The sequence below is a fragment of the Anomaloglossus baeobatrachus genome, chromosome 11 (assembly GCF_048569485.1).
Source record: "Anomaloglossus baeobatrachus isolate aAnoBae1 chromosome 11, aAnoBae1.hap1, whole genome shotgun sequence".
Lineage (NCBI taxonomy): Eukaryota > Metazoa > Chordata > Amphibia > Anura > Aromobatidae > Anomaloglossus > Anomaloglossus baeobatrachus.
The window spans coordinates 148,242,193-148,259,127 of record NC_134363.1 but is presented as its reverse complement, the minus strand read 5'-3'; the positions used below and the strand labels follow the sequence as shown (position 1 = coordinate 148,259,127).

Here is a 16,935-nt window from a genome sequence, read left to right as displayed (position 1 = left end):
CATAGGGGCCGATTTATTAGGACTAGTGATGGGCACTGCTCGTTGCTTGATCGAGCATGGGGTACTCTGGTACTCGAGGAGCTCAGCCAAGTATCGCGGGTGCTCGGATATTTTGTCTGCGAAACAATGCCCACAATGCACAGGCTTGCTTCACTGCGTGATGTGTGCAGGCGCCCCAGGGAGAGCCATTTGCAATCTCTGAATGGCTTTCCCGGGAAATAAACAACGTTCTCGGATGTAGTGTGACCACCAAATAAAAAAAAGACACCCTCCCTCTTGTCGGAAATGCTCCACTTATGGGCGGCACGGTGGCTCAGTAGTTAACACTGCAGTCTTGTGGTGGCTCAGTGGTTAGCACTGCAGTCTTGCAGCGCTGGGGTCCTGGGTTCAAATCCCACCAAGGACACCATCTGCAAGGAGTTTGTATTTTCTCCCCGTGTTTGCGTGGGTTTCCTCCGGTTTCCTCCCACACTCCAAAGACATACAGAGAGGGACTCTAGATTGTGAGCGCCAATGGGGACAGTGTTGTCATTGTACGTAAAGCGCTGTGGAATTAATGGCGCTATATAAATGAATAAAATTATTAATTATTATTATTACTTATGGCTGGCTGTATGTATGTATGCGGAGACCCGTACAGGCGAATCATTGACTTTCTATATTGCTTGTTGCTCGCGTTGAGCTCGTCTGACCTGCTCAAATAAAGTAATGAGTATTCGGGCATTTCAGTGCTCGCCCATCACTAATTAGGACTGGTGTATCGCTCACCGGTCTTAATGACGAGCTCGGTTGAGTACAATGTGCCAAATTCATTGCACTTAACTAATTTGGTGCATTTTCGGAGTGGTGTGCGTCTAGCCAGAAATGCTACTCCAGCCGTGACTGGAGTACAAGACACTATTATTTTTAATGACCTGGGTGGAGGGGTACGACTCATTCCCAGGTTTGCCCATTTTGGAGGAGCTGCTTCACACTGGCATGAAAAAGCTGTAAGTAGCAATTTTTTGCTTAACTCCACATTGCGCAAAAATTTGGAACTTATTAAATGAGCTCTCTGCTTAAAAACTTTGATGATTTGTCCCCATAGAGGTCCTAATAAATTATATCTAAACATTACACCACTAGTATCCTCTACACTATAGTAGGATAGAGCTCTGGTTAAGGTCTATTAAGCTACTGACAAATCAACAAAATATTAAAAGGGAATCTGTCACCAGGTTTTTGCCACCTAATCTGAGCGCAGCTTAATGTAGAGACAGAGATCCTGATTCCAGTGATGTGTGACTTACTGAGCTGCTTAGTGCAGTTTTGATATAATCACCATTTAATCATCAGTAGATCATCATTACAGAACTACATGGTGTGCTGAAAGGTAGTCCAGCATATTCATGAGCTCTGTATAACTGCTACATCTGCAGCAGAGAAAACATTGATTTTATCAAAATGACAGCAAACAGCTCAGTAAGTGACACATCGCTGGAATCAGGGTCTCGGTCCCTACGTTATGCTGATCTCAGATGGGGAGCAAAAATCTGGTGACATATTCCCTTTAAGCAGCTGAAATTGTGAGCAAAACCAGTTTCAGACATCCGACACTCAGACTGGGTCGATTTCTGGACCCAGACTGGGTCGTCTGACCTGAACTCAACAATAGGCATATGTGAGTCTATTGGGCCAGGACAGGAGACGAGTGATGGTCCAGACATCACAGTCTATAGTCAGACTGTGATTGTCAGAAGTGTGATGTGCAAACATAGAAAGCAATGATCAGAAATATAGGTACAAATACAAGATCCAGAAATGGACCTTATTTGCAATTCACTGAAGGTCCTGAAGCTCCTTTTATTAGAACTCTATTGTGCGAATCCTCCATTAATCCACTTGGATAAATAATTTAAAGCTTCCCCTACCTGTTGCCACCTTGGCAAGTCTGCACCAAGCCTCCCCTGCCACTGCAGCGGCCACCTTGGATGCAGGATTGGTACGCTAGTGTCCAGTTGGAGGCAAATGGAAGGCACCAGGTACAGCCATTATATATGACAAATGGGCATCTCCATTACATTAGTCACTAGACTGCGTCCCTACGGGGTGACTCTGTGTGTACTGGATGTATAGTGTTATTATGTAGGGACACAACCTAATAAACCAGCTTATCAAATATCCCTATTACGTTGTACAACAAACGCGCTCAATTACCGGAGGAGGACTCTACGGAGCTTGTTTTCCGCTCGCTGCCGCTGATATCCTGCAGGTCAGAGAGGAGATCCCGTATGTCCGGCCTGTCCTCTTTCACTGAGAAAAGCAAAAGTAGCGAATGTTACTGATCAGTTAACGGAGACAGGGGTTTTATCATTATAGACCCCCAAGGTAAATCAGTCAATTGCTGTAGGTCCCGCTCCTGGAAAAAACGGATTTTTGTGTACTCACCGCAAAAATCGTTTTCTCTTAGCCATCATTGGGGGACACAGGACCATGGGAGTTATGCTGCCTATCCATAGGAGGACACTAAGTAGATGCAAAAGCATAGCTCCTCCTCTGCAGTATACACCCCCTGGCCGGGCCAGGCAAGCTCAGTTTTAGTACACAAGCAGGAGGAGAAAAACCAGTAAAAACTTCTCAACAGAGGAACATGAGAAAAGAAGAGTCATAACCAAATAAGGTACTGAGAGAACCAAGGCCCCGCAGGGCAACAGGGTGGGTGCTGTGTCCCCCAATGATAGCTAAGAGAAAACGATTTTACGGTGAGTACACAAAAATCCATTTTTCTCTGACGCCTCATTGGGGGACAAAGGACCATGGGACGTCCTAAAGCAGTCCATGGGTGGGAAACATAAAAACAAGACAACACAACCAAAGGACAAGGAACCAGTCCCAGACAGCCTGGAGCGCCTACTGAGAGAGGAGCTCTACTGCCGTTTGCAGAATTTTCCTACCCCAATTTGCCTCAGCTGAAACCTGGGTATGGACTCTGTAATGCTTTGAAAACGTATGTAGGCTAGACCAGGTCGCAGCCTTACACACCTGTTCCACTGAAGCCTGATGCCGAATGGCCCACGAAGAGCCAACTGCTCGCGTGGAATGAGCCCGCAGCCCACTAGGAATGGGCTTGAGTTGCAAGCGGTAGACTTCCTGGATCCTGGGCGAATCCAGCGAGCCAGCGTCGCCTTTGAAGCTGCCTGTCCCTTCTTAGGCCCCTCAGGAATGACGAACAAAGAGTCCGTTTTCCTGAAGGGGGTTGTCCTGAATATGTAACATCTGAGAGCTCTGACGAGGTCTAACAAATGCAGAGACATTTCCACCCTATGAACTGGATGTGGACAAAAGGAAGGCAGAACAATGTCCTCGTTCAAATGAAACGGGGTAGGAACCTTTGGAAGAAAATCCGGAAGGGGGCGCCGAACCACCTTGTCCTGGTGAAAGATCAGAAAAGGCTCGCGGCAAGAGAGTGCTGCCAGCTCCGAAACCCGTCTGATGGACATAATTGCAACCAGGAATGTTACCTTCCAGGACAGAAGAGCAAGGGAGGATTCCTTGAGAGGTTCAAAGGGAGACCTCTGGAGACCGTCCAGAACGAGGTTGAGGTCCCATGGTTCCAGCGGCCGTTTGTACGTGGGAACTAGATGGGAAATGCCCTGGAGGAAGGGCTTGACTTGCGGTTTTTGAGCCAGGCGGCATTGGTAGGAGATTGAGAGCGCTGAGATCTGCCCTTTAAAGGGAACTGAGAGACAACCCCGCTTGCAAGCCAGACTGTAGAAAGTCGAGAATTCTGGGGATGGCCAGAGGCATAGGCTGCACGTTAGTTTCCCTGCACCATGAAAGAAGGGAATTTTGTTTACTTACCGTAAATTCCTTTTCTTCTAGCTCTAATTGGGAGACCCAGACAATTGGGTGTATAGCTACTGCCTCCGGAGGCCACACAAAGTATTACACTTAAAAGTGTAAGGCCCCTCCCCTTCTGCCTATACACCCCCTGTGGGATCACGGGCTCCTCAGTTTTAGTGCAAAAGCAAGAAGGAGGAAAGCCAATAAACTGGTTTAAGCAAATACAATCCGAAGGAATATCGGAGAACTGAAACCATTCAACATGAACAACATGTGTATACAAAAAAACAGGGGCGGGTGCTGGGTCTCCCAATTAGAGCTAGAAGAAAAGGAATTTACGGTAAGTAAACAAAATTCCCTTCTTCTTTGTCGCTCTATTGGGAGACCCAGACAATTGGGATGTCCAAAAGCAATCCCTGGGTGGGTAAAATAATACCCTGTGATAGGGCCGTAAAAATGGCCCTTTTCTACAGGTGGGCAATTGCCGCCTGAAGGACTTGTCTACCTAGGCTGGCGTCCGCCGAAGCATAGGTATGCATCTGATAATGCGTGGTAAAAGTGTGCAGACTCGACCAGGTAGCCGCCTGGCACACCTGCTGAGCCGTAGCCTGGTGCCGTAATGCCCAGGACGCACCCACGGCTCTGGTAGAATGGGCCTTCAGCCCTGAGGGAACCGGAAGCCCCGCAGAACGGTAGGCTTCAAGAATTGGTTCCTTGATCCACCGAGCCAGGGTGGATTTGGAAGCTTGCGACCCTTTACGCTGGCCGGCGACAAGGACAAAGAGTGTATCCGAGCGGCGCAGAGGTGCCGTGCGGGAAATGTAGATTCTGAGTGCTCTCACCAGATCCAACAAATGCAAATCCTTTTCACATTGATGAACTGGACGAGGACACAAAGAAGGTAAGGAGATATCCTGATTGAGATGAAAGGGGGATACCACCTTAGGGAGAAACTCCGGAATCGGGCGCAGAACCACCTTGTCCTGGTGAAACACCAGGAAGGGAGATTTGCATGACAGCGCTGCTAGCTCGGACACTCTCCGAAGAGACGTGACCGCTACTAGAAAGGCCACCTTCTGTGAAAGGCGAGACAGGGAAACATCCCTCAAAGGCTCGAAAGGCGGCTTCTGGAGAGCAATTAGAACCCTGTTCAGATCCCAGGGCTCTAACGGCCGCTTGTAAGGAGGGACGATATGACAAACCCCTTGCAGGAACGTGCGTACCTGAGGAAGTCGTGCTAGGCGCTTCTGAAAAAATACAGAAAGAGCCGAAACTTGTCCCTTAAGGGAGCCGAGCGACAGACCTTTTTCCAACCCGGATTGCAGGAAGGAAAGAAAAGTAGGCAATGCAAATGGCCAGGGAGAAACTTCCTGAGCAGAGCACCAAGCTAAGAATATCTTCCACGTCCTGTGGTAGATCTTGGCAGAGGTTAGTTTCCTAGCCTGTCTCATGGTGGCAATGACCTCTTGAGATAATCCTGAAGACGCTAGGATCCAGGACTCAATGGCCACACAGTCAGGCTCAGGGCCGCAGAATTCTGATGGAAAAACGGCCCTTGAGACAGCAAGTCTGGCCGGTCTGGTAGTGCCCACGGTTGTCCTACCGTGAGATGCCACAGATCCGGGTACCACGACCTCCTTGGCCAGTCTGGAGCGACGAGGATGGCGCGGCGGCAGTCGGACCTGATCTTGCGTAGCACTCTGGGCAACAGCGCCAGAGGTGGGAACACATAAGGCAGCCGGAACTGCGACCAATCTTGAACTAAGGCGTCCGCCGCCAGAGCTCTGAGATCGTGAGACCGTGCCATGAAGGCCGGGACCTTGTTGTTGTGCCGGGACGCCATTAGGTCGACGTCCGGCCTCCCCCAGCGGCGACAAATTTCCTGAAACCGGGTGAAGAGACCATTCCCCTGCGTCCCTACCCTGGCGACTGAGGAAGTCTGCTTCCCAGTTTTCTACGCCCGGGATGTGAACTGCGGATATGGTGGATGCCGTGTCTTCCACCCACGTCAGAATCCGCCGGACTTCCTGGAAGGCTTGCCGACTGCGTGTCCCTCCTTGGTGGTTGATGTATGCCACCGCTGTGGAGTTGTCCGACTGAATTCGGATCTGCTTGCCTTCCAGCCACTGCTGGAAGGCTTGTAGGGCAAGATACACTGCTCTGATTTCCAGAACATTGATCTGAAGGGTGGACTCTTGCTGAGTCCACGTACCTTGAGCCCTGTGGTGGAGAAAAACTGCTCCCCACCCTGATAGACTCGCGTCCGTTGTGACCACCGCCCAGGATGGGGGTAGGAAAGACTTTCCTATTGACAATGAGGTGGGAAGAAGCCACCACTGAAGAGAATCCTTGGTCGCCTGAGAAAGGGAAACTTTCCTGTCTAGGGACGTCGACTTCCCGTCCCATTGGCGGAGAATGTCCCATTGTAGTGGACGCAGATGAAACTGCGCGAAAGGGACTGCCTCCATTGCCGCTACCATCTTCCCCAAGAAGTGCATGAGGCGTCTCAAGGGGTGCGACTGGCCCTGAAGGAGAGATTGCCCCCCTGTCTGTAGTGAACGCTGTTTGTCCAGCGGAAGCATCACTATCGCTGAGAGAGTATGAAACTCCATGCCAAGGCATGTTATCGATTGGGTCGGGGTCAGATTTGACTTTGAAAAGTTGATGATCCACCCGAAACTCTGGAGAGTCTCCAGCGCAACGTTCAGGCTGTGTTGGCATGCCTCTTGAGAGGGTGCCTTGACAAGTAGATCGTCCAAGTCAGGGATCACAGAGTGACCCTGAGAGTGCAGGACTGCTACTACTGCTGCCATGACCTTGGTGAAGACCCTTGGGGCTGTCGCCAGACCGAAAGGCAGGGCTACGAACTGAAGGTGTTCGTCTCCTATAACGAAGCGTAGAAAACGCTGGTGCTCTGGAGCAATCGGCACGTGGAGATAAGCATCTTTGATGTCTATTGATGCTAGGAAATCTCCTTGAGACATTGAGGCGATGACGGAGCGGAGGGATTCCAACCGGAACCGCCTGGTTTTCACATGCTTGTTGAGCAGTTTTAGGTCCAGAACAGGACGGAAAGACCCGTCCTTTTTTGGCACCACAAACAAATTGGAGTAAAAACCGTGACCTTGTTCCTGAAGAGGAACAGGGATCACCACTCCTTCCGCCTTTAGAGAGCACACCGCCTGCAGAAGAGCATCGGCTCGGTCGGGAGGCGGAGAAGTTCTGAAGAATCGAGTTGGAGGACGAGAACTGAACTCTATCCTGTACCCGTGAGACAGAATGTCTCTCACCCAACGGTCTTTGACATGTGGCAGCCAAATGTCGCCAAAGCGGGAGAGCCTTCCACCGACCGAGGATGCGGAGAGAGGAAGCCGAAAGTCATGAGGAAGCCGCCTTGGTAGCGGTTCCTCCGGCTGCTTTCTTTGGGCGTGACTGAGTCCGCCAAGAATCTGAGCTCCTCTGATCCTTTTGAGTCCTTTTGGACGAGGAGAATTGGGACCTGCCCGAGCCTCGAAAGGACCGAAATCTCGACTGTCCCCTCCTCTGTTGGGGTTTATTTGGTCTGGGCTGAGGTAAGGATGAATCCTTACCCTTGGACTGTTTAATGATTTCATCCAATCTCTCACCAAACAGTCTGTCACCAGAAAATGGCAAACTGGTTAAGCACTTCTTGGAAGCAGAATCTGCCTTCCATTCCCTTAACCACAAGGCTCTGCGTAAAACCACGGAGTTGGCGGACGCCACTGCCGTACGGCTCGTAGAGTCCAGGACAGCATTAATAGCGTAAGACGCAAATGCAGACATTTGAGAGGTTAAGGACGCTACTTGCGGAACAGATGTACGTGTGACAGTGTCAATCTGCGCCAGACCAGCTGAAATAGCTTGGAGTGCCCATACAGCTGCGAATGCTGGAGCAAACGACGCGCCGATAGCTTCATAGATGGATTTCAACCAGAGCTCCATCTGTCTGTCAGTGGCATCTTTAAGTGAAGCCCCATCCTCCACTGCAACTATGGATCTAGCCGCAAGCCTGGAGATTGGGGGATCCACCTTTTGACACTGGGTCCAGCTCTTGACCACGTCCGGGGGAAAGGGATAACGTGTATCCTTAAGACGTTTGGAGAAACGCTTATCTGGATAAGCGTGGTGTTTCTGGACTGCCTCTCTAAAGTCAGAGTGGTCCAGAAAAGTACTCAATTTACGCTTGGGATACCTGAAATGGAATTTCTCCTGCTGTGAAGCTGACTCCTCCACTGGAGGAGCTGGGGGAGAAATATCCAACATTTTATTGATGGACGCTATGAGATCATTCACTATTGCGTCCCCATCAGGTGTATCCAGATTGAGAGCGGTCTCAGGATCAGAATCCTGATCAGCTACCTCTGCCTCATCATACAGAGAGTCCTCCTGCTGGGACCCTGACCAGTGTGATGAAGTCGAGGGTCGCTCATAGCGAGCTCGCTTAGGCTGTCTGGGACTGTCGTCCGTGTCAGAGCCATCACCCCGGGATGCATGGGACCCCCCCGGAGCACGGATTTGTTCCAAATGAGGGGGGCCAGGGAGCATTGAATCAACAGTGCCCCTGGTCTGAGTTACCGGTCTGGACTGCAAAGTCTCAAGGATTTTAGTCATAGTCACCGACAATCTATCAGCAAAAACTGCAAACTCCGTCCCTGTCACCTGGACAGTGTTCACAGGTGGTTCTCCTTGGGCCACCTCTAGCAGAGACCCCGGCTGAGCAAGTGCTACAGGGGCCGAACATTGCACACAATGGGGGTCAGTGGCACCTGCCGGTAGAACAGCCTCACATGCGGTACAAGTAGCATAGAAAGCCTGTGTCTTGGCCCCTTTGCTTTTTGCGGACGACATGCTGTTGTCTAGCAATCTAGGGGGGTATATAGCCAAGAATAGCGACCGTACAGTGCAATGTATAGCCTACAAGCATAAAGTACAAATGAACACTTCGGCACTAGTGGGGTCAGCACCTCAGGTGCTGCTTACCGCCCGCTCAAAAACGGGTGTGTGGTCGCCAGAATCCCGTGTCTGGGTCTCCCAGAGCTTGTCTCCCTTCTCCACTGAGACTTGCAAACAGGAATGGCTGCCGGCGTCCTGTGAAGAGGGGCGGGCCGTGGGCGTGCCCCAGACAAAGTGCGGGAAACTGGCGTCCCACTGTGCCAAGTGAGGGGGGTTGGAGTATGCTAAGCAGACTCCAGCCCTCGGCGCTGACGTTCTGAACAGCGTCCCGCCCTTCCCCTGACTGGCAGGCCTGGGGGCGGGAACGAAACGGAACTAGGCCGCAAAAGCCGGGGACTCGATTTATCAGCGCGGCCGTCGTATAAGCACGGCCAGCGCGGAAGTCCCCGGCGCACCACAAGTCCCAGCCGCGCCGCAGTGTTAAAACCGCCAGCAGCGGCCGGCGCGGCAGTTCCTAATACATAAACTCACTCAGCAAAGCTGCAGTGAGTAATAGCACCAGCGCGCCGCGCTGCTGTCCCCGGCGCACCAACACACCCAGCAATGCTGGTGTGTGTGTGCGCGATTTGTACGGGGACACAGAGTACCTTAATGTAGCAGGGCCCTGTCCCTGACGCTACTCAGCTCCATGTCCAGCAGATTCCCAGGGGCTGTGGACGGAGCCCGGTCTCCTGTGCCTGGAGACCGATAGGATCCCACTTCACCCAGAGCCCTAAGGGGATGGGGAAGGAAAGCAGCATGTGGGCTCCAGCCTCCGTACCCGCAATGGGTACCTCAACCTTAACAAACACCGCCAACAAAAGTGGGGTGAGAAGGGAGCATGCTGGGGGCCCTAGTATGGGCCCTCTTTTCTTCCATCCGACAAAGTCAGCAGCTGCTGCTGACTAAACAGTGGAGCTATGCGTGGATGTTAGCCTCCTTCGCACAAAGCATGAAAACTGAGGAGCCCGTGATCCCACAGGGGGTGTATAGGCAGAAGGGGAGGGGCCTTACACTTTTAAGTGTAATACTTTGTGTGGCCTCCGGAGGCAGTAGCTATACACCCAATTGTCTGGGTCTCCCAATAGAGCGACAAAGAAAGAAGATTTTCCACGTACGGTGGTAAATGCGGGATGAAGCAGGCTTTCGGGCGCTGATCATGGTGGAAATAACCGCGGGGGAGAATCCCGCTCTTGTTAATACCCAGGTCTCAATGGCCATGCCGTCAGCTTCAGGGCTCTTGAGTTCTGATGGGAAATGGGCCTTTGGGTCAGCAAGTCTGGGATGTCTGGAAGGCGCCACGGTACGTCTGCGAGCATTTGTACTAATTCGGCGTACCAAGCGCGCCTGGGCCAGTCCGGTGCTATCAGTATCACCGGGACTCCCTCTGCCTTGATCTTCCTGATTACCCGCGGCAGCAGGGGTAGAGGTGGAAATATGTAAGGCAGGCGGAAGTGGTGCCAGGAGCAGACTAGAGCATCCGCGCCGATGGACTGCGGTCGCGTGACCTGGCTATGAACGCGGGTACCTTTGCGTTCAACCTTGAGGCCATTAGATCCACGTCTGGTGTGCCCCAGCGAGTGCAGATGTGTAGAAACACTTCTGGGTGGAGAGACCATTCTCCGGCGGCCAGGCCTTGGCGACTTAGAAAGTCTGCTGCCCAGTTCTCTACCCCCGGTATGTGTACCGCTGATATCACTGACCCCGTCGATTCGGCCCAGCTGAGGATCTTGTGGGCCTCGAGATAAGCCGCTTTGCTGCAGGTGCCCCCCTGCCGATTGATATAGGCTACAGCTGTCGCATTGTCCAATTGGACTCAAATCTGACGACCCACTAGCAGAGGGCAGAACGCCCTGAGCGCGAGGAAGATCGCGCAGATTTCCAGGAGGTTTATGGATAGGGAAGACTCCTGGGGCGTCCAACGTCCTTGAGCAGTGTGGTGCCGGTACACTGCTCCCCAGCCTAGGAGGCTGGCGTCCGTGGTCAGGACCAGCCAGTTCACTGGGAGAAAAGATCTCCCCTTCGATAGGGATGAGGACCGAAGCCACCAGCGGAGTACGTACCTGACTGAAGGCGTCAGGTGAAGAGGTCTGTCCAGGGAGAAGGGGCTCTTGTCACGGGCCACTAGAAGGGCTAGCTGCAGTGGGCGGAGGTGCAGTTGAGCAAAGGATACTGCTTCCATAGCCGCCACCATCCTGCCGAGTACCTTCATGCTGAATCGAACGGAGCGAGACGGAGGACGTAGAAGGCAGCGTACCGCTCGTTGAAGAGCGATCGCCTTGTCCAGGGGGTGGTAGATCAAGCCCCGACGGGTGTCCAGGGACATGCCCAGGAAGGTGATGGATCGTGATGGGATCGGGGATGATTTGTCTAGATTCACTAGCCACCCTAAGCGGGATAGTGTGTCCACAGTGATCTGTACGCTGGTTGAGCAGTCGCGGAAGGAGGGGGCCTTGATGAGGAGTAAGGGAGAATGACTACTTCCCTGGCGTGAAGGACGCTCATGGCGGCCGCCATGACTTTGGTGAAGACACTTGGTGCGGTGGCAAGGCCTCAGGGTAGAGCTACGAATTGAAAGTGGGAGTCCTGAACTGCGAAGCGGAGGAACTTTTGGTGATCTGGTGCGATGGGTATGTGCAGGTACGCGTCCTTGATGTCTATGGAGGCGAGGAATTCCCCCTTCGACCATGGATGCAATAATGGACCTTAGGGACTCCATTCTGAATCTCCGTACGTGCACATGTTTGTTCAGGTGTTTGAGGTCCAGGATGGGTCGAACTGACCCATCCTTTTTGGGGACCACAAAGAGGTTGGAATAAAAACCTCTGAACTTCTCGTCGTCCGGGACAGGTATTATTACTCCTGCTGTTTGGAGCGAGTGGATTGCTGAGAAAAAAGCTTCGCGTCATTTTCGAGTCTTTGGGGGGTTGAGAGAAAGAACCGACTCGGGGGTCGGGTCCGAAATTCTATGTGGTAACCGGAAGACACAAGGTCTCGCACCCATTTGTCGTCTGTGGCGGCAGCCCAGATGTGTTGAAAGAGCCGCAGTCGACCTCCTACAATGAGTGTGTCTTCCGGGGCGCCGAAGGAGTCATGAGGGGGGAAAACGTCGTGGACTAGTCTCCCTAGTCCTGGACTGTTTTGGTCTAGGCTTCCATGACAAAGTGGGTTTCAGGGAGAGCTGAGAAGGTCGGTCCCTGCGTAGTCCGCGGCTGGTGGCGGGGACAGCACGGGATGTCGACCAACCAAATGAGTTCCGAAAGGAGCGGAACGAGGACTGTGGTCGTCTGGTGAAGGATGTCCTGAACTTCAGCTGGGGGAGGGAGGTACTCTTTCCTCCCGTGGCGTCAGAAATGAGCTTGTCCAGCTGTTCGCCAAACAATCGGTCTGGAAAAAAGGGAAGGCCCGTGAGAGACTTCTTGGAGGCAGAGTCCGCTCGCCATTGTCGGAACCAGAGAGCTCTACAAATGGCTATGGTATTTGAGGCGGCAAAGGCTGCGCAGGTAGCAGCGTCCATGGAGGCCTGCATGAGGTACTCCGCCGCAGCGGCAATTTGAGCCGTTACTTCTGTGAAGGTATGAGTGAACTGGGATTCCTCAAGCAAAGTGTTAAGGGATTCTGCCCAGACCGAGATCGCCTTTGCGACCCACACAGAGGCAAAGGAGGGCGAGAGGGAGGAACCCGCAGCATCAAAAGCAGAGCGGGCGAGGTGCTCCACCTGCCTGTCTGTCGGGTCCTTGATGGAGGAACCATCGGGCAAAGACAGGAGCGTCTTTGTGGCAAGGCGGGAGACCGGGGGGGGGGTCGACCGAGGGCGGATCGGCCCAGCCCTTAGGGGCAGGTGAGGCAAAAGGGCACCGGGACTCCATGAGTTTTCGGTTACCGAAGCGCCTGTCAGGCTTCTCCCTTTGCTTTGTGAGGATATCCTGAAACTCTGGGTGATCAGCGAAAACCTTTTGGAGTTTTCTTGCCCTCTTAAAGGAGACCGCATGGTCAGTGGTAGTGGATGGGGGATCTTCCACATGCAGAGTTTGGTTGATTGCTGCTATAAGGGAGTCTATTGCAGTTTGATCATCTGGGGAGGCTGAAACCAAGGAATCCTCTTGGTATAAAACAGCATTCTCCCTCCTCCAGCTCTTCAGAAGCCGTGGAGCGTGTGGGAGAGCCTGCCCTGTGTGCTCCCAAGGGAGAGCCCGCTGCAGACACCCGGCTGTGTGCTCTTTTCCTGATCCCTGCAACCGGTGAAGCATGTGCCCGGATTACCTCAGAAGGATCCTCCATATGGGTATCCTCAGGCTGCGTTCTGTCCAGGGACCCAGAAAGGTGTGGAGGACGACATTGCATAGCCAGAACCAGGTTCTGTGACAGTTTTTCCATGGATTGGGACAGAAACTGTGCCCATTCCGGTGGGCTGGGAGCCCTAGGCTCTGGGCTGACTGTTGCGGCGGTGGGGCGGGGGGTTCTTGGGGGGCTATAGGGGCACAGGAACCACAGAGAGAAGAGGTGTGTTTATGTGGTAGCTCAGCGTGGCAGGCAGTGCAGGCTGAGTAATAGACTATGTGAGCCTTAGCACTCTTAGTACCCTTAGAATTCTGCATGTTCCTAATAGGAGTATGCCAGGAGGGGGAGCAATGATATGCAGAGCTACAAGTGAAGCAGTGGGAAGCAAGGATTGTATTTGCTTCGGTGTACCTCACCAGAATCAGCCGATGGCCCTGCGTCCTCAGGAAGGAGTAAGCTTGTGGTTATCTTCGCGCGCTTTCCGGGAAGGGGGGGGGGGGGGCTTAGCGCTAAAAAAGCGCCAAGAATAAGTCAGTGTGCCCCCCTGCTGTCGGTAGCAAAAAACGACGGGAAGGGAGCTTCTGTGATATGTCCCTCCAGTCAGCACACAGCTTGTCACCGAATGATAATCTCTGCCAGCTTTCTGCAATCAGAGCCGCAGCTAGAGCAAACAGAGCAAATAAACAGTGTGAGTTCCTGAGCTCTGGGCCCTCCCTCCCCCGCCACCTGTAAATTATCTGTGCAGGATTCTCTGCAAACAGCAAGGGACTTCCCCTCTCCTCCAGCCAGCAAGCTAGAGAAAAAATTAACACTGTGTGTTCAGGATGCCTGGGGCTCTCCTCCTTGCAATCAGCAAGGGACTTCACCATCTTTTCTCCCTTTGTCTGGGAAACCAGTCAGGGAGGATCTCACCTTAAACGCTGCCTCAGTCCAGGCAGTGGGAATAGCAGAGTCAGCTTGCTGTGTCCGGTCACACAGTGCAATCAATGTTTAACTCAGAGCCTTCAAAGAGGGGCTGAGGAATTGTGCTTCTGCCCTGGGCTCTGGAAATTCGGTGTCTGTGGTCCAGTCGTCCAGTAAGATGCAGCCCAGGATCCAGCGTCGCAGGAGGGGGTACGTGGAGGCAGCACTCCGCGTTCCCGCCTGTTGATGGTATTGGGAGATCGGTCCCAAAAGGAAACAGTTGCCCTCAAAAAATAACAAAACCTTGAAAGATGTGCCTCCTACAGACACTAAGCTAAAACTGAGGTTGCTTGGCCCGGCCAGGGGGTGTATACTGCAGAGGAGGAGCTATGCTTTTGCATCTACTTAGTGTCCTCCTATGGATAGGCAGCATAACACCCATGGTCCTGTGTCCCCCAATGAGGCGTCAGAGAAATGCTGCTTTGTCAAGCAAGTTGCAGCCATCGTAGCATGATGTAATGACTACTCTTAAAGAGGACCTCCCACCAGGATTCTCCTATATAAACTAAAGCCAGTGCTATACTGGCGCTATCATGCTGATTCTATACATACCTTTAGTTGTGAGGTCGGATTTATACTTTCTAATATACAGGCAAGTAAAGTTTGTGAAATGCAATGTTATTTGATTGATAGCAGCTACGGAATATCTAATAGGTGGGTCGGATTTTGCTAGTTATTCCCTCCCCTGTCTGCTACCTGTGCTCCTCCCTTGTCACGGTTATTACAGAGGGAGGAAGGAATAACAGGTGGGCAGGGACAAAGAAAGGACGACGAGGGCTAGAGAAAAAAACGAGGGGGGCTAGAGAAAAGGACGAGGGGGGCTAGAGAAAAGGACGAGGGGGGCTATTGAAAAGGACGAGGGGGGCTAGAGAAAAGGCCGAGGGGAGCTAGAGAAAAGGCCGAGGGGGGCCTAGAGAAAAGGCCGAGGGGGGGCTAGAGAAAAGGACGAGGGGGGGCTAGAGAAAAGGACGAGGGGGGGCTAGAGAAAAGGACGAGGGGGGGGCTAGAGAAAAGGACGAGGGGGGGCTAGAGAAAAGGACGAGGGGGGGCTAGAGAAAAGGACGAGGGGGGGCTAGAGAAAAGGACGAGGGGGGGCTAGAGAAAAGGACGAGGGGGGGCTAGAGAAAAGGACGACGGGGGGCTAGAGAAAAGGACGACGGGGGGCTAGAGAAAAGGACGACGGGGGGCTAGAGAAAAGGACGAGGGGGGGCTAGAGAAAAGGACGAGGGGGGGCTAGAGAAAAGGACGAGGGGGGGCTAGAGAAAAGGACGAGGGGGGGCTAGAGAAAAGGACGAGGGGGGGCTAGAGAAAAGGACGAGGGGGGGGCTAGAGAAAAGGACGAGGGGGGGCTAGAGAAAAGGACGAGGGGGCTAGAGAAAAGGACGAGGGGGGCTAGATAAAAAGACGAGGGGGGGCTAGAGAAAAGGACGAGGGGGGCTAGAGAAAAGGACGAGGGGGGCTAGAGAAAAGGACGAGGGGGGGCTAGAGAAAAGGACGAGGGGGGGCTAGAGAAAAGGACGAGGGGGGGCTAGAGAAAAGGACGAGGGGGGGCTAGAGAAAAGGACGAGGGGGGCTAGAGAAAAGGACGAGGGGGGCTAGAGAAAAGGACGAGGGGGGCTAGAGAAAAGGACGAGGGAGGGCTAAAGAAAAGGACGAGGGGGGGCTAGAGAAAAGGACGAGGGGGGCTAGAGAAAAGGACGAGGGGGCTAGAGAAAAGGACGAGGGGAGCTAGAGAAAATGACGAGGGGGGCTAGAGAAAAGGACGAGGGGGGGGCTAGAGAAAAGGACGAGGGGGGGCTAGAGAAAAGGACGAGGGGGGCTAGCAAAGAAGGGAATTTTGTTTACTTACCGTAAATTCCTTTTCTTCTAGCTCCAATTGGGAGACCCAGACAGTGGGTGTATAGCTACTGCCTCTGGAGGCCGCACAAAGAACTACACTTAAAAGTGTAAGGCCCCTCCCCTTCTGGCTATACACCCTCCCGTAGGAGTACGGATTCCTCAGTTTTAGTACCAAAGCAAGAAGGAGGAAAGCCAATAACAGTTTCAAAAACAAATTCAATCCGATAACAAGATCGGAGAACTTAAGAAACAACATGAACAACATGTGCACCCGAAAAACGAAACCCTAAGAACAAATAGGGCGGGTGCTGGGTCTCCCAATTGGAGCTAGAAGAAAAGGAATTTACGGTAAGTAAACAAAATTCCCTTCTTCTTTTTCGCTCCTAATTGGGAGACCCAGACAGTGGGACGTCCAAAAGCAGTCCCTGGGTGGGTAAAAAGATACCACATGAACGGGCTGTCAGACAGCCCTTTCCTACAGGTGGGCCACCGCCGCCTGAAGGACCTGTCTACCTAGGCTGGCATCTGCCGAAGCGTAGGTATGCACTTGATAGTGTTTGGTAAACGTGTGCAGACTCGACCAGGTAGCCGCCTGGCACACCTGCTGAGCCGTAGCCTGATGCCGCAATGCCCAGGATGCACCCACGGCTCTGGTAGAATGGGCCTTCAGTCCAGATGGAATCGGAAGCCCAGCAGAACGGTATGTGTGAAGAATTGGTTCCTTGATCCACCGCGCCAGGGTGGATTTGGAAGCTTGCGATCCCTTATGCTGACCAGCGACTAGGACAAAGAGCGCATCAGAACGGCGCAGAGACGCCGTGCGAGAAATGTAAATCCTGAGTGCTCTCACCAGGTCCAACAGATGTAAACCTTTTTCAAATTGGTGAACTGGATGCGGACACAAAGATGGCAAAGTGATCTCCTGATTGAGATGAAAGGAAGAAACCACCTTGGGAGAAAACTCTGGAATTGGACGCAGTACTACCTTGTCTTGGTGAAACACCAGGAAGGGAGATTTGCAAGATAACGCCGCTAGCTCGGACACTCTTCGAAGAGACGTGACCGCCACAAGAAAAA

General features: G+C 52.7%; 1 protein-coding gene across 5 annotated transcripts in view; it reads right to left on the bottom strand.

Moving 5' to 3' along the window:
- LOC142256430 (cyclin-dependent kinase 11B-like) overlaps positions 1-16,935 on the bottom strand; it is a 186,234-nt gene that overhangs the window by 79,137 nt on the left and 90,162 nt on the right. For 4 of the 5 annotated variants that reach the window (XM_075328108.1, XM_075328111.1, XM_075328109.1 and 1 more), the window contains one exon: positions 2,197-2,292. The exons of the other annotated variant lie outside the window; for it this stretch is intronic. In XM_075328108.1, the coding sequence (XP_075184223.1) occupies positions 2,197-2,292 (96 nt within the window). The remainder of the gene's footprint in view (positions 1-2,196; positions 2,293-16,935) is intronic. 5 annotated transcript variants of the gene reach the window in all.